We start from the raw sequence: 18,931 nt of genomic DNA, 5'->3' as shown, positions 1-18,931 counted from the left end.
CCCTCTCAAGACCATATAGCTGACACTTTCACAAAACCTGTCTCCAACCTCATCTTTCACAAGCTCAGGAACAAACTTAGAATCACAGAAAGGTTACAAACCAGTAGAACCTCAGAAAATTGCAGCAAACAAAACAGTAGGGTTGATGTTAGTAGTAATACACAAGCATCTTGTAAACCCAAGTGATAGTTAGAAAATCAGTTACTAGAAGATTCCAAAAGCAATCAGTTACATTTTTGTTATCAGTTAACTAATCAGTTGCAACCCCAGCTATATATGCAGCTGTACCACTTGTAAAACTCAACTGAAATGAACAATACACACATTTTTCAGATTCAATTTCTCCTCTTTTCTCTCCCTCTTTTTCTCTTTTTCTGTTTTACCTTCAGATTCAGCTTCTCCTTCTTTCTCTCCTTCCTTTCTGTTTTAGCTTTATCCTCCTCAGCTTGATACCTTACATGCTTCTTAACTTTATAAGTGACAAATATTAATTATATAATATACATAAATATCTAATTTAATTTAATTTTTATTTTTTCTATTTTTTAAATTAATTATATTTTAATTATATACCATTATATAAATATAAATTTTACTAAAAGTTTATTAATCTGCTTTATCTATTTCAATGCTAGTATTGTGATTAAGGTTATTTATTTTGATATTAGTGTTAAAATTTACTGATATTATAGTTAGATAATAGACTTTGTGAATTAATTATTTTTTTATTGTGTCAAATTAAGATACTATTGTAATATTACTGATAAATTTTATAGTTTTTTTATATTAGTTATTTTTAGAAGTTGAGACTTGATTCTTCAACAAAAATTAATGAAGATATGTATTTTAAATTTTAATTTTTAATTTTTTATTATTTTATATTTTTTATTTACGTAAGACTGATTTTACCAAACCAATAATTTATCAATTAAACTAATAAATTAGTAATTTGATTGGTTTGATCACCAGTTTAATTCTGACAACTATGATGTCTCATATTTTTACGAAAGCCATTTGTCCAATTCTCCAAGAGATAATTAACTCCATTTACTGACAAAAAAATTGGGAGCCACTTAGATAAAGACGCTTAAAACGTCTTTTTTAAAAGATGTTTTTAAATAATTAAAATTTAATACATATAATTGATTAAACTATGTTATTTTTATCAAAATTAGATAAGATAAATTGATTTGGCTAAAAAATCGATAAACTATATCTTAAACCGGTCTAAATTAATATTTTTTTATAAAATATATATATATATATATATATATATATAAAAGAATCCTAAATTCTAACTTCTTTTTTTTTCTTTGTGTGTGATTATAGGGTTAGAATTTAGAATTTATAAAATTAAAAAAATATATAATAAAAATATTTTAATTATTTTTTATAAGATTGTTGTAGTTATTTTTTATAAAAAAGAATATTAATTTAAATTGGTTTAAAATTTTGTTTACCAATTTTTTAACCAAATCAATTTGTCTGATTTAATTTTGATAAAAATAATATAATTTAATCAATTATATGTATTAAATTTTAGTTAATAACAAACATCTTAAAAAAAAGATGTTTTAAACATCTTTATCAAAATATTTCTAGCGGATATTTGAACATTTTGGCAAATTCGGAACCGCAGGCACGGAAGAACTCACCTCAAGAATTAATCAAAGGGTCAAAAGTTATTACAAGGAATCAAATGCTGTCCACTTGTCATTCTATTATTGCTTGGTCAAGTTGTAGCCATGATAGCCATGGTATCCATAGTCATAGTAGAACTGGCCTAAAAATTATTACCGTAATGGTTTTTGTTTCTTTTAAATTTCCTACTCTTATCACACACACTCTCAGATACACACTTCTCCAATTATTTGCGTCTCTTCTACTCTGCTGTCTGCACACATCATACACCAGACTCTCACCACTCTCTCAAAACCTGTGCCCAAATAACTCCCTCAACAACCTTCTCTCTCCACCACCACACCACCATGTCCACCACCACCACCACAGAGCAAGACACGTCACGTGACTCTCACACGCACTTCTACTCCACCACCGGCAACAACGTCGTCACAGACGACGACGACAGCGACCTCGATGACGATGACCAGCAGCACCACCACAACTATGGCGAAGACAAAAGAGAATTCACCCAAAGAGCATGGTGCTGCAGATCCCGCGGCAGCAGGTGGAGGCAGTGGTGGCCAACGGGTAAAGTTCTGGACCCGAGGTCGAAATGGGTCCAAGAATGGAACAGAGTGTTTCTTCTGGTGTGCGCGACTGGTCTATTCGTGGACCCGTTGTTCTTCTATGTGCTCTCTGTGAGCGACACGTGTATGTGCCTCTTCGTGGATGGTTGGTTCGCCGTAACGGTAACGGTTCTGCGCTGCATGACGGACGCACTACACGTGTGGAACATGTGGCTGCAGCTCAAGATGGCGAAGAGGATCTTTGGTTTGGGTGCTGCCGCTGCCGGCGGTGGTGGTGATGGAAGCAGCGGAGGGGTGCTGAGGGACACTAACCCCCGTACTGTAGCTGTTGGGTATCTCAAGGCTAAGACTGGATTCTTCTTTGATATCTTTGTTATCCTTCCAATACCTCAGGTTACAATTATTTCTCAACTCTCTCTCTGTGTTTGCACATATTGTTCCCTCTCATAAAAAAATCCACTTAAAAAATTGAGAATTCAAGGGCCAATTTAACAACAGATTCAACATTAGAATACCGTTTAAGCTTAAAATGTTACTAGCATACTTCTAAATTACCAAATACAAAGCTTTTTTAAATACAAAAGTAATTAAAATTAAATGTATATGATGTTTTTTTTTTAATTTAGATTCTCTAAAATAAAAAAAAACTGATAAAATAATAAATTAAAATATAAAATTAATTTAACTATTATTAAATTTTTAATTTTTATAAAATGTATGTTTTATTAATTATTTTAAATATTGATCCTCATTTTTAATCACATTTGGGATATATACAACGCTATTCTATCTCTTTGAGAATTTATAGAATATTGCTATTTCAAAAAACCAAAAAAAAAACTGCTCCCCTTTTTTTCATGGTCATTAATTATTATTTATGTGTTTTGTCGCGTTATGTCGTAATAAGTTCGTAGTTTGGTACACAGGAGAAATGTTTCCATACCGTTTATTAATAACAGTAAAATGCTACTACAGACTTTTTTTTGTTAAAAATTTGGATTAGATAAACGGTAAGTTTATTTGTCCATTTAAATAAATAAGTTTATTTACTATAGACTTGCAAGCAATATCTCACTTTATCAATAAAATTAACTTTTCATTATTCAATCTGCCTAATATATTTATACAATTATTTTTTTGTTTTCTATAATACACTGGATGGCGATGGTATGTAAGAGATGACAAGGGCATGTGGAACATAGTTATGTATTTCTGAAGTGTTAATTGCGCATAGGCCTTATTGAATTTATAGTAGTAAGTGATAATGAACTAGGTTCTAAATAATACTTGAAGAGGATACTATTATGGTTTAATTTGAACTTAGCTAAGTGTTCGCAAATTTGATTTTAATTTGGATAAAGTTGATTTTGTTAGAAGTGACTCAATAATAAGCACGGACTATATATGTTTGCCTGCATTATTTATCTACATAGGAACGTTAATTTAATTTGATATGATGAATAATATTGAGTGGATGGTGATAAGTACAAAATAATAGTTCTAGAAGTTTAATTATATAAATAATTTTATAAAGAAATAACTCTTTTACAATTAATTTAAAAAATTATATAACTTGAACAACAACAACAATAGCTTAAAAAAAATATTTTTATTAATACAATGATAATTTATAATGGTTTATACTATCATCAATTTATATTCATTAATTAATTTAGATGATCATTTAAATACCCAAATTAAGCACACTAATATTGCTCAAGTTGATATGAAATCTAAAATGAAAAGAAAAAATTAAACTGATTTAAGACTTAAGTTATATACTTCAACTAATAGGCGCAGCATTTCTAAGAACTTCTTCATATTGGCAAAGGTGAAAATTATCATAATAATTTGAATAAGAACTATAAGTAGTAACACTTGACCTTTGAGCTAACTTCTAAAATATAATTGTATTCAGAGAAATATGAGGAGAATATCATATTTTATTAATATTAGTTAACACTTGACTAACACCTTAGTTTTATGCTAATATTAAAATTTAGGATTTAAAATTTATGATTTAGAATTTAATATATATTTATTATTTAAAATATTGACTAAATATTAGTCAAAAATCAAAAGTGATAAATTTTGTTAGTCATGTAACATTTTCTTTTTATTATTAAGTATATTGCAAATATTGTTCCAAGGTGATGAAATTCGAATATCAACTTTTTATTTGCATAATAATTATGTAGAGCTTAGTTTTAAGACATTGATAATGTAAAATATTTTATATAATTATATAATTATATTAATTTTTTTGAATTATTATATATATAATTAATGTAAAAGACAATTAATTCTAATAATATGATATTATGAATTAGATGTAAATATAAAATTATTTTACAAATGATAATACATTAGAATTAAATTCAATTATATAAATATTGTTGTAACTCTAACCTAAAAAATACTTTAAAACTAAGACGAATAAATGTTCAACTGTGTTAAGACTTAAAGGGGTTAAATTTGATCAACTTTGTTTCCGACATCTGTTGTAATTGTAGCATGAACTTATAAATATGGTAAAAATAACTTTTTTTTTAATTGTTTATGTGTGGCTACAGTAAAAAAATGTAGAGTAATAATAAAAGTATAAATTATGAATAAAATTAAAAATCTAAAAAAATATATTAATAATTTCAACTAATATTAATTTAAAAGATATTAAATTTTTTAAATTAATACAAAATAAATATTTTTTTAAATCTCAATTTTACAATAAGTGTTATTTAAAGAATTCAAAAATAAATTAAAATTATTAGATTAAAATTAAATAATTAAAAATAAAATTTGATAGATTAAAATATAGATCTTTAAAAATAAAAAATTATTAAAAAAATTATAAAAATTATAAATAAAAAATTTAATTCGTAAAAAATTATTAAATTTGCAAATTAAAATGAAAAAGAATATTAAAATAATAAAATAGAAATAGAAAAATAATATTATAAAATTTATAAAAAAATAATGAAAAATAAAATAATTTTTAATAAAATTTTTGTTAAAAATTTAAATTTTAAACAAATTAAAAAATTACCATGAGAGTCAAATTAATGCTTTTAAGAATATAGTACTATTTTTTAATAAAGATAATATTTTTAATTTATGCTATGTGTTAAAATATAATACATAATAATTTAGTCCATAATCAGGATCAAATATATTTATTTAAAGACGTTTTGAACGTCTTTGACTGAGTTTTCGTTTTAAAATCTTTTAAAATTTGTATATTTATATATTCTGTATCCTATTGTATCTTGTATCTATGTGTGCGTATCATAATTCATTATCCACTTTATGTATGCAATATGCATAATTGCATATGTATGCCTATTTTATTAGAATAATTTTAAGGAGGTAATATTAAAAGGTAATCTTATTTAATTTAATATTTATAATTTTATATATAATATTTATAATAATATATTTAATATATTTAATATAATTAATTTATTTTAAAATAATTAATAAATATAATATAAAATAATTTTAGATTAATTTTTATTATTTTTCAAATATTTTTGTTTTATTATGATTAGTAAGGAGTCGTTATTATGATTCACCTGACTTTTTGTCTCTTCTTGTTGTCTTTAAATTTCAGATAAAAAGCCAAAATTGCACAAAACATTAAAATTTGATAAAATAATTTTAAATATGAAACCGATAAAAGTAAAAAATTAATATTATTTCAGTAAAAATAACAAAAAGTAAATTTTTCTTAAATGTCTAATAACTTATGTAATTAATCTTTTTTTACAAAAATATTTAAATAATTATTTAAGAAATACATATAAAAATTAATAAAAAAATAATTTCTAAAACTTTTTTATTTCTTTTAAAATATTTCGGTCATTCTCTCTATTTTACTGATCAGAATCCATTAAAATTTATTTTACAACTATGATAAGGATATACTAAAATTAATCACTAATATTAAATATATACATATTTAAATATAAAACACACATTAAAATTAAATTAAATTATACATATATAAATATACAAATATATAATAGTTAATTTTGATAAATAATTTTAGTGTGTAAATAATTTTTTGTTTAATTTATACTTTCATTTTAAATATATTATGATTATTTCCTCCATAATACGTCCCAATGATTCTGGGAGTAAATTAAATAACTTCCCTCCATAATTGGAGTATAGAAGTCATTTAATTATATATGACTCGACTTGAGTTATGTCTCAATCGACGTATATATACGAACAAACTGCATTTAAGAATAAATATCGACATCTGGTGATTAATCTTTTTTTTGAATTTAGGAAATTGCATATGGTTGTCAATTTAATTAATTTGTGATGGTATGTGTACCTGTATTTTTTCTTTAAAAACAAAAGGCTGTATGCTTCAGAATATGTACTGAGCATAACCATAATCACTCATTTTTATTATTTTTAATGTAACTTCTAACTATTATAAACAAATTGATTTTAATTTTGAGAAATCAAAATTATAATTTTTTTTTACACAATTATTTAATTGAAACATTTTTTTAGATGACACTTTGAGTAATATATACACGAAAACAGTTATTTTTGTTCTCTAATTTTAATATATTGATAGTATAAAGTTTGATTTAATAAAACTTTTATTTTTTAAAAGTAATTTATTACAACTAATTTTTAAAATATATATTTTAAAAGTTATAGTATTTATTGTTTAGTAAATCAAACTAGAAATATTTTTTAATAATAATAATAATAATAATAATAATAATAATGTGTTTAGTAAAATAATTTTTAAAATTTAAAAAGGCTGTAAAATATAAAGATAAGAGTAAATTTGAATATTATTAATATATAAAATTATATTAGACTTTTTAATTTTGATAATTACAAGTTAATTTAAAAAAAAAATTCTTTAAATACTTTTAAAAGCACTCATAACTTTTACAGATATAAACACAAATACAAACACAAATTAAACCCAATTTTATAATTTTTTTTATTTAACAAACACAAACAAAATACTTTTACTTTTTAAAACTTTAAACACTTCTTTAAAAAATTTTATTAAATTAAACATAAATCATTTTACATAATTATTCAATCATATACATTGAAACAAATTATTTTAGTCGATATGACAATTTGTAGTTAGTAAAAAATTCATTTACAAAATTAGTATATGAAAATTAAATTAAATTCTTATTTTTTATACCAACACAGTAAACTGAAAGTAAATTCATAAAAATAAAAACGCTTAGAGTATATATATATATATATATATATATATAGAAAATTCCACTTTCCTCCCTTACGAGATGCTAAAATGATATTTTCCTCCCTTCTATTTTATAAATGTACATTCCCTTCCCTTCTAATTTTTAAAAAACCTCTTTTTTTAATCTATTTTAATTTTTTTTGTGTTAACTAATGTTAACTTTATCTATTTTTTAAGAAAAAATAAATTATTTTTTGAAAAAATACCCATTAACAAAAATTTTATTTTTTATCATTAAATTTTGCTTATCAAAATACCCTTTAATAAATTATTCTTTTATTGATTAAATTGTATTTTACCAAAATATTTTTAAAATAATTAATAATTAATTTTTTTTCTAAGATACCTACCTTTCAATAATTTTTTAATTATTAAATTGTGATTTTACTAAAAAAAATTTTAACAACTATTTTTATATTTACTATTAATTTTTTGATATCAATATATATTATTTTAACATTAAATAAAAAAATCTTACCACTGTTAATATGTGTAACAATTAATATATATTGATATTGAAAAATAATCTTACTAAAATTTTTTATTTAATGTTAAAATAATATATATAGATATCAAAAAATTAATACTAAAATATAAAAAAATTGTTAACGAAAATTTTAGTAAAATTATAATTTAATAATTAAAAAATTATTGAAGGGTATTTTAGAAAAAAATAATATAATTATTAAATTTTTTTAAAAATATACTTTAATCAATAAAAGAATAATTTATTAAAGGATATTTTGGTAAACAAAATTTAATGATAAAAAATAAAATTTTTGCTAATGAGTATTTTTTTTAAAAAAAAAAATTCTTAAAAAATGGATAAAGTTAATATTAGTTAACACAAAAAATTTAAAATGGATTAAAGAAGAGATTTTTTAAAAGTTAAAAGGGAGGAGAATGTACATTTATAAAATAAAGGAGAAAGAAGTGTCATTTTAGCATCTCGCACAAGAGGAAAGTGGAATTTTTCCATATATATATATATATATATATATATATATATATATATATATATATATATATATAATGATTAAATGTATATGATCGATTGGTTGTAGTTACCCTTAGGAGTAGGTGCATAAGTACGTTTTAAAAACACGAGAAGTTTGTCGTTTGGTTTATTATTGTGCCCGGATTATTATATATACAGAATATATTTAAATTGTTCTTTAAAAATTTTGTTCGAGACATTTTCGTCTTAAAATAAATTTATTATAGTGAGGTCTGTAAAATTTACGAAAATAAATATATAAGTTCTTATATTATTCAGATTCATTATTTTCATTTAAAAAAATAAATTTTAAAAAATGTGATAAAAGAATATATATATATCTTATTTTTATTAAATTTAAATACTTCATCAAAATAAATTTTTCTGGACTAAAAACGTGGGTCTTAAAATTTTTTTGGACCTAATTGAAAATATAACCTTATATAGAAGACGGAATTGAAGAGAGGCTATTGTTGTTATATATTTTCTTATTAATTAGAAGGTGGTACACGCCTCTTATGTGATGGACCTCTGTGAACATGCTTTGCCTACACTATGAACAAAACAGAAACACACACACACTTAAGTATGTTACACGTAACATCAACTCATCTGGAACATGTGAGCCACAGGGAGAGATACCACCAATTTTGAAGCTTTGTCTTTGTCGCCATAGGATTCGGTGGTCCATAACGTTTGGATCACTTAGTGATTCTATAACAAAACATATTTTTTAAGTTTTTTTTAATAACTGTTACATAGTTTTTTAACTAATTTTAATTATAAATTGATCTCATATATTTTATATAATTATAAAAATAATTTTTTATTTTATAAATAATTAATTTATCATAAATCTATCATATTCATTAACAATAAAAAATAAAAACAATTTTTTGGCCATTACAATCGATTAAAATATTAAATTTGATTCGTCTCGTTCGCGAGGAATCATAAAATTGTGTTTTCTGCGAAAACCAATCGATTGGAATAATGAATCAATCGATTGAATTATATCTCAATCGATTGGATTACAGTTTACCACTAAACAATCGATTGAAAATTGCCAAAAGCATGGTTTTCACATAACTCAATCGATTGGTCATACGATCCAATCGATAGAACAATGAATAAAAATTGGATTTTTGTAATTAAATCGATTGTTTAGAATTTCCAATCGATTGAATGCTTCAAAACAACCTGAGTCTCACCAAATTCAATCGATTGCTTTTGTGACTCAATCGATTGAATTTACCCAAACAATATGAATTTGCCAATTTCAATCGATTGTAGTGTGTGTGAATTCAAATTCAATCGATTGAAATGATAATTCAATCGATTGGAACGCGATGTATTACGCCTATGTCAGTCTTGTTTTCGTTTTTAAAAATTATCTTCTTATTCATCTATCTTATCTTTAAAATTCTATCTTCCTTTTTTAAGGTTTTATTTTGAATTAGATACTCTAATCTTATTTTTTTTGGTTTTTTTGGTTTTCGATTTTCGGTTTTCGATTTTTTCATATTGGTTGGAGTATCTAATTCAAAATAAAACCTTAACAAAGGAAGATAGAATTTTAAAGATAAGATAGATGAATAAGAAGATAATTTTTAAAAACGAAAACAAGACTGACATAGGCGTAATACATCGCGTTCCAATCGATTGAATTATTATTTTAATCGATTGAATTTGAATTCACGCACACTACAATCGATTGAAATTGGCAAATTCATATTGTTTGGGTAAATTCAATCGATTGAGTTACAAAAGCAATCGATTGAATTTGGTGAGACCTAGGTTGTTTTGAAGCATTCAATCGATTGGAAATTCTAAACAATCGATTGAATTACAAAAATCCAATTTTTATTCATCGTTCCATCGATTGGATCGTATGACCAATCGATTGAGTTATGCGAAAACCATGCTTTTGGCAATTTTCAATTGATTGTTTAGTGGTAAACTGTAATCCAATCGATTGAGATATAATTCAATCGATTGATTCATTATTCCAATCGATTGATTCATTATTCCAATCGATTGGTTTTCGCAGAAAACACAATTTTATGATTCCTCGCGAACGAGACGAATCAAATTTAATATTTTAATCGATTATAATGGCCAAAAAATTGTTTTTGTTTTTGATTGTTAATGAACATGATAGATTTATGATAAATTAATTATTTATAAAATAAAAAATCGTTTTTATAATTATATAAAATATATGGAGTCAATTTATAATTAAAATTAGTTAAAGGACTATGTAGCAGTTGTTAGAAAAACTTAAAAAACATGTTTTGTTATGGGACCACTAAGTGGTCCAAACGTTCTGGAACCACCGAATCCTAAGCCGAGAGATTTATGTTAGGTATAGAGACATACAGAGTGGTCCCCTAGCTACTACTATCCGTATAAAGATAGATTGATGCTTGTTCTTCGTTTTCAATCTCAGTATTGTTTAATTGTTACACACTTACACGAACCAAGTTCAGGATACTGATGAACGTATTAAAAGGTTCCTAATCAAGGATTTAATTAGTTCATTATTTTTCTAATGAGTGTTTTTTTTCATTATTTTATTATTAAGTTTATTATTGTATGTGCCGGATGAAAAAAGGTGCTCACGAAAAAGTTGAAAATTAAGAGCTAATAACTAAGCTTGAAAACGTAACCTTTACGGTTGGTACCTGATGTATGTCTAAACATTTTTATGAGCAAAGGACAAATTTTGCTTTTTGAATACAACTGGCATAAAAAATAAAATAAAAGTATATATATATAGTAATGCAAAAAATTGTTCAGAAAAATAAAAAATCATACTTTATGACATTTAAAAATAGAAAAAATTCCACTTCCCTCTCCTGCGAGATGTTAAAATGACACTCCCCCTTCTATTTTATAAATGTACATTTTCCTCCCTTCTAATTTTTAAAAAACCTCATCTTTAATTAATTTTAAACTTTTTGTATTAACTAATGTTAACTTTATCCATTTTTTAAGAAAAAAATTATTTTAAAAAAAATACTCATTAGCAAAAATTTTATTTTTTATCGTTAAATTTTCTTATCAAAATATTTTTTAATAAATTATTCTTTTATTGATTAAATTATATTTTTAAAAAATTTAATAATTATATTATTTTTTCTAAAATACCCTTCAATAATTTTTTAATTATTAAATTATAATTTTACCAAAATTTTCGTTAACAATTTGTTTATATTTTACTATTAATTTTTTGATATCTATATATATTATTTTAACATTAAATAAAAATTTTTAGTAAGATTATTTTTCAATATCAATATATATTAATTGTTATATATATTAACAGTGGTAAGATTTTTTTATTTAATGTTAAAATAATATATATTAATATAAAAAATTAATAGTAAATATAAAAATAATTATTAACAAAAATTTTAGTAAAATTATAATTTAATAATTAAAAAATTATTGAAGGGTAGGTATCTTAGAAAAAAATAATTTAATTGTTAATTTTTTTAAAAATATTTTGGTAAAAATATAATTTAAGCAATTAAAGAATAATTTATTAAAGAGTATTTTGGTAAGCAAAATTTAATGATAAAAAATAAAATTTTTGTTAATGAGTATTTTTTAAAAAAATAATTTATTTTTTCTTAAAAAATGGATAAAGTTAATATTAGTTAACACAAAAAAATTAAAATGAATTAAAGATGAGGTTTTTTAAAAGTTAGAAGAGAGAAGAATATACATTTATAAAATAGAAGGGAGGGGAGTGTCATTTTAGCATCTTGCAGGGAAGGTGAGTGAAATTTTCTCTTAAAAATAATACTTACACACAAAATATCAATCATTAACTCAATCATTATATATTTATATTTAAATATATATGACATTTAATTTATTTTTAATGTATATTTTAATATATATGTTATTCAGGCGATTATTAATTTAATAGTTAATTTTTAGTGTATAGATAACATAATTATATTATATATATAATGCATGTTGTTCAGATTTGTGATATATTTAATGTGTGTTATTCAGATAGTGGTGTGGGTGGGAATCCCATCTTTGTTAGAGAAAGGGTCAGTGACATTGGTGATGACAGTGTTGCTGATAATGTTTCTGTTGCAATACCTTCCCAAAATATATCACGCAGTTTGCCATCTTCGAAGAATGCAGAACCTCTCTGGCCACATTTTTGGAACCGTTTGGTGGGGTATTGCTCTTAACATGATTGCCTATTTTGTCGCCTCTCATGTAAGTTTCTTCACAGATCCATATACCTCTCCCTACATTCACATGCATCAACCATCATTTATTCAACTCCATAAATTTTATTTTAATTAATTTATTAGGACCATCAAAACGGGTTAAATCTATCGAACCAATCCGTTTACCCATTTAAATAGGCAGATTTTGCCTCTAAAATTAAACCTATTTAAATTTTGGACTAAACGGGATGAGTCCGATTAACCAAAAAATATGACCGGTTAAACGGGTGGTCCAGTTATTTTTTTCTTGCATTTTTTCTAAAAAAAATAGCACTTTTAGCCAATAGTTCTCTCGATCCGACCTGAAAATTCGATCCATCAACTAAAAAAACTTATTTTTTAAAGTTTTTTTTATCTAAAAGTAATATTTTTTGTCAATATTTTTCAAAAAATAAAATAAAAAGATAAACAAATTAATCCATCGGGCTGGCCATAAACAGTCCAAGTTGAAAAATTATGACCCGCAAATAAAACGGACTTAATGGGCCAGTCTTAAATAGCCCATACTAACCCGTTTGACAACCCTATAATTTACCCTTTTTATAATATATGAGTAAACAAGCTACAAATTAAATGCCTCTCAATAATAAACAATTTTTATTCCTCTAGAAATTTTAAAAAAATATTTTTGTCAGATATATTAATTTATTCATTACATTTATCAAATTTTTAATATTTTTGTTGATGAATATGTCCTAGTATAATTTATAATATAAGATGATTAAATTAAAAAAAATATCATTATAAGGTAAAATAATCTTTTTTTAAAACGATAGAAAAATCAATCTATTTGATGATGATAATTTTTGAAAACTTCTAGAATAATAAAATTTTGTTAACAATTAAAATATCTAGTCTGAAAAAAAAATCTTAATTTTTTTTGGGATAAAGTATTAAATTAATCCCTTACGGCCTAATCCTGTTTTAATCCTTAAGATTTAAAGTGTTTTATTTGAATCTAAAAAAATTTTATTTAAATTCAATGTAGTCGTGTTGTCAACGTTAAATAATTAACGGCACCGCTCCACTAAATCTTAATGTCTTTCCCTAAAGAGATACAAACTCGAGAGGCACAAAATCAGCAGCAGATGTATCACCGCGAGCCACTAGCCTTGGTTTGAGCACATGGAGAATATCTTTGAGAACTCGCTTTTTGCAGAAAAGTTTGCCGATACCGACGATGACAAGGTCATCGTCACCTCTACTGCGGAGAATTTTCCTTGACAACCCAAAAATTTGGTTATATAAGTTTTTCATGTTTGAAAACTAAATTTTGTTAATTATTTAACATTTACTTTACGGTAGTATTATATTAAAACTAAATAAATTTTTTTTGTTTAAATATGATACTTTAAACTTTAAAGACTAAAATAGAATTAGACCAAAACGTATAGTCCAATTTAATATTTTATCCTTTTTTTTTTCTATTTAAAGAATTAGTAGAGAATAAAGATATATATTATTGTTCTAGTATTGTTTCCTCCTCTTCTTAATATATTGTTATGTTATTAACTTATTATTGAAAAGAAATTATTTTAAAATTATATTGTATTATTGATGAGTTACTTATACGAGTGAGTGATATAGACAAAATGAATTTACAGGCAGCAGGGGCATGTTGGTACTTGTTAGGAATCCAGAGAGCAGCAAAGTGCCTGAAAGAACAGTGTGCAAGAACAGATGGTTGTGGATCAAGGATTCTTTCATGCAAAGATGCAATATACTATGGAAGCACAAGAAGCTTGGTTAGTGACAGAGCAAGGTTGGCTTGGGCAGGGAACAGGGAAGCAAGGTCCATTTGCTTAGATGGGTCTGACAAGTATAACTATGGAGCTTATAAGTGGACTGTTCAACTTGTCACCAATGATAATCGATTGGAAAAGATACTTTTCCCTATCTTCTGGGGCCTAATGACTCTCAGGTACATTCAATACTTGATTTTGCATGATGATGATTGATGACTAAAATATTATACTTTTGAGCTTATTTGGTTTTGTCCTTTCTATAATTATTCATTGGCTCATTGATTCTGTGCTGCGTGGTGAAGCCTGAGAATTATTATGTTTTATGTAGATTCATTGCCTAGAATGTCTCGAGAATATTTGGACCCTCTTATTTTGCACGAAATTTTCATGTAGTACAATGATGATATAATCTCACTAAGATCCTAGCTAGTTATTAGTTTTAGGTGAAAACTCAGGTGAAGTCGACTTCACGTGAAGTTGATATTTGAAAGCCGTTGGATGAAAATTTAGTCAAATCAGTCAAATCATCTAACGGCTCTCAGGTATTAACTTCACGTGAAGTGACTTCACCTGAGTTTCCACCTTAGTTTTATTCTCTATTTAGTACGTACATACCTTTTGCATTGCTTTTGATGAAAATCTTTCCTCTGCTTTAATTTGTAAGGTTCTTAAATATATTCATCTTGATATATGTTTCGGAATTAAAATTTTAAAAACAAGGCAAGAAACAAGAAATGTTGTATTGGGTATAATAAAAAGTACTAAATGGGTCAAAGGCAGAAACTAGATAAGGCATGTTGTGCACATATATGGTGCACAGCATTGCTATTTCTTCTGTTTGACTGTTTCTTCTGGACTGTTATTGTACTTGCTTGATTGCTTCATAGTTCCTCAATCTTTGTCCTTTTTTTTTTCCAGCACTTTTGGTAACCTAGAGAGCACAACAGAATGGCTAGAAGTAGTTTTTAACATCATTGTCTTGACCAGTGGTCTTCTTCTTGTCACCATGTTAATTGGAAACATCAAGGTAAATAAAACACATTTAACATTGCCACAGTCATCCATATGATATGAAACTTCTATTTATTTTTTTCTGAGTAGATGATCAAATTCATTTCACTCATTTTTTAAATTTGTTTCTGGAAGATTTTTTTATTTAAATTTTTTCTTAAAATTTTTTTAATTAATCATGTTAATGTTTCTACTACTTCCATTGCTAATAACGTTAAAATTTACTGATGTGGCGTATTAAATAATACCACATAGACCATAGCATACCATAATAGTTCTAATTAGTGGTTAACATAATAATTTTATACAATTAAATCAAATCAATCCCAAATTGAAGCTGACCTTGAGACATTAAAATCTCTTAATTTAAAATTAATTGATCTAATTTTATAAATTTATCATGTTAGTATCCAACTAGGATTATCATGTGTGTGTTGTGACGACGTATTATATTAGCAAACTCTGACTTTATGAACAAAGAAAGTGACGGAAGAACTAATGTGATTAACTTAAAATTTTTTAGGGACGAATTTAATTAAAAAAATCTTTCTTAAAATAATGTTAGGAAGACAATAATTTATTTAATTTAATATCCCATATATATAATATCAGTAATTATATATTTATTACATCTAAAATTATATTCGTCTATTTCAACAGTAACTATAAAGTGCAAAATAAAAAAAAATTTGGATTATTTTCAATTAATTTTTATTATCTTCCAAACATTTTTATCTGCCCTTGATTTAAATATACTACAATTAGTTATATTAATGTTAATATTATATGGAACTATATATGTGAATGTACGGAGCAGGTGTTTTTGCATGCAACAACATCAAAAAAGCAAGCAATGCAACTGAAGATGAGGAACATTGAATGGTGGATGAGGAAGAGGCGGCTGCCGCACGGGTTACGGCAGAGAGTGCGAACGTATGAACGGCATCGTTGGGCCGCCATGCGCGGCGTTGATGAGTGTGAGATGACCAGCAATTTGCCTGAAGGGCTAAGAAGAGACATCAAGTATCATCTTTGTTTGGATTTGGTCAAGCAGGTAAAAAGTCAAAACTCTTCCTCCTCATGTCACCAATAAAGTATTCCAAGGTTTTTACTTTTTAGGTGTTTCACCAACATTGGTTTCCAATGAGTTGGTCATTGATCGTTATTATATTTGAGATCCACTTAACGTTTAAAATGATTGAAATACTAATATTCTTGAAACATTTAAAATTATTTCTGAATATTTAAACATACCAGACAAAAAAAAAAGAAAAGAAAAATGCATGTTTAATTTCGAGTTGGAAAGATATTTATAAAAAAAAAAAATCTAAAGAGTAAAAGAGACTTAACTTACGTGTCAAATGATTCATCTAACGACTCTCAACTATTAAATTCACGTAGAGTAAACTGCACCTGAATTTTCACCTTATTTTTTACTTCAAAATTAAAACTTGTTCTAGTTAAAACTTTTCACCGTGACATGTATGTATGATTTTAAAATTAATGGATCATTAATAATATTAATTAGGTTGAAGAGTAGATTTTCTCAATAAACGAATTTATAATCATCAGAGGATAAAGTAGGTTTTTAATTTTTAGTAGGATTTAAGATTTAAAATTTAAAATACGAATTTTCATTTGAAGATATCTATTTTCAATTAGAAGAAATAATCATTCTCTTTACTATTGAGTTATTATTTACTTTAAAAAAAATATTTGTGTTATTTTCTATATACACTTTTCTTATTCATATTTTTGTTATGGCATTAATATTTTTATCTTCTCTCATTTTTTATCAATCACTTCTATTATTAAAAACAAGAAAATATACAAGAGATATACACCAAAAATATCTCAATTTTTTTAGACTTGTTTTTTCTCTCTCAGTTTTCTCCCCTCGCCTTTGGAACACAGAGGCAAAATTTGATAACCGATAAACCTATTATCTGGGCCATCAAATAAAAACATGTCAGTGGCCCAACAATATCTATGTTCGTGAAACGTAGGCCTTGAATACCAACCAACACTACTAACACTTGCTCAATGCTTTCGTTTAGGTGCCACTATTTCAGCACATGGATGAACTTGTCCTAGAGAACATTTGTGACCGCGTGAAGTCTCTCATATTCACAAAGGGAGAAACAGTAAGCTCTACAACAATGTAGCATTATTGTGCTAAATTTTATATTAATTATTACTTATGATGGTGCAGATAGCCAAAGAGGGAGACCCAGTCCAAAGAATGCTATTTGTAGTAAGGGGTCACCTTCAAAGCAGCCAACTTCTAAGAGATGGTGTGGAAAGTTGTTGCATGTTAGGTCCCGGAAACTTCAGCGGAGACGAACTCCTTTCGTGGTGTTTAAGGCGGCCCTTCATCGAGCGCCTTCCGCCGTCTTCATCCACTCTTGTAACACTAGAAACCACCGAGGCATTCGGCCTAGAAGCCGAGGATGTGAAATATGTTACACAGCATTTTAGATATACTTTTGTGAAGGAAAAAGTGAAAAGAAGTGCCAGGTATTATTCGCCAGGATGGCGAACATGGGCTGCCGTGGCGATTCAATTGGCGTGGAGGAGGTACAAGCATCGGTTGACTTTGACTTCCTTGTCTTTTATAATGCCAAGGAGGCCTGTGTTACGTTCCTCTTCCATGGGAGAAGACAGGCTTAGGCTCTATACAGCATTGTTAACCTCTCCAAAGCCTAATCAGGAAGATTATGACTTCTGAGAACGGGAGATATACTATTATATATATGCTCATCATGTCAGATTTATTTGGCTAATTTTCACAGTGGAGTATGAGAAATTGGCTGTGTATATGTGTGTGTTTATGTCCACCATCCTATTACTCAATCATTTGTTCAACGTTTTAGATTTCTTTTAAATAAATGTAGTTCAATATTTCACATCTTTTAAACTTCGGATTAATATTTTATCCTACCATATTTCTTTTATTAACTAATGGTATATATTTGTAAATATACACTTCTATTTTAAATTGTTTTAGACAAATTTTACCAACAAGGTCGAAATTTCATTTTTTATAATTATAATTCTGTATTTTCTATAAAAAAAATTATATTTACTAATTCTTTTTCTTCTAAAATATTACAGTTGATATGGTCATAATAAATGAGCTATAACTCGGCATAACCCGTTACGAACCTATTATTCACGAGCTATAACTCGGCATTTACCCGTTATGGACTCACCATTCAATTGCTATAAACTCGGCATAGTCCGTTATAAACTCATCTCTTCATGAGTCGTAAGACAGTCAAATATAACCGACAATATAACGTTATGAAAGTAGAAATACGTTATCACTCTTGATGAACGACTTAAAATGACAAAAGCGTAACGGACCCATGGCCGACCATATATAAAGCAAGGTAAAATGTTCTTTTAGGGTAGATTCCGAATAAAATAAGATACTGACTTAAGCTTCGGAGTGCCTT

At 25.9% G+C, this 18,931-nt stretch overlaps 1 protein-coding gene across 1 annotated transcript; it reads left to right on the top strand.

Annotated features, from left to right (window-relative positions):
* Nucleotides 1-1,641: 1,641 nt before the first annotated feature.
* On the top strand, nt 1,642-18,437 carry CNGC4 (cyclic nucleotide-gated cation channel 4). The gene is made up of 7 exons (XM_016333142.3): nt 1,642-2,603; nt 12,488-12,703; nt 14,322-14,638; nt 15,381-15,489; nt 16,291-16,527; nt 17,531-17,617; nt 17,686-18,437. The coding sequence occupies exons 1-7, from the start codon at nt 1,989-1,991 to the stop codon at nt 18,199-18,201; spliced, it is 2,097 nt and encodes a 698-aa protein (XP_016188628.1). The 5' UTR covers nt 1,642-1,988; the 3' UTR covers nt 18,202-18,437.
* The last annotated feature ends 494 nt before the right edge of the window (nt 18,438-18,931 follow it).

Source organism: Arachis ipaensis, chromosome B3 (genome assembly GCF_059453495.1).
Source record: "Arachis ipaensis isolate K30076 ecotype BB chromosome B3, ASM5945349v1, whole genome shotgun sequence".
Lineage (NCBI taxonomy): Eukaryota > Viridiplantae > Streptophyta > Magnoliopsida > Fabales > Fabaceae > Arachis > Arachis ipaensis.
Note: the sequence above shows the minus strand (reverse complement) of the source record. Positions and strands in the feature narration are given on the sequence as shown.

What these genes read in the sequence shown, in the direction of transcription:
- CNGC4 (XM_016333142.3), top strand. Translation starts at nt 1,989, where the DNA reads ATGTCCACCACCACCACCACAGAGCAAGACACGTCACGTGACTCTCAC. An exon ending in GTTTGGATTTGGTCAAGCAG is followed by an intron (nt 16,528 to 17,530) that starts GTAAAAAGTCAA and finishes GCTTTCGTTTAG; the next exon opens with GTGCCACTATTTCAGCACAT. An exon ending in TATTCACAAAGGGAGAAACA is followed by an intron (nt 17,618 to 17,685) that starts GTAAGCTCTACA and finishes ATGATGGTGCAG; the next exon opens with ATAGCCAAAGAGGGAGACCC.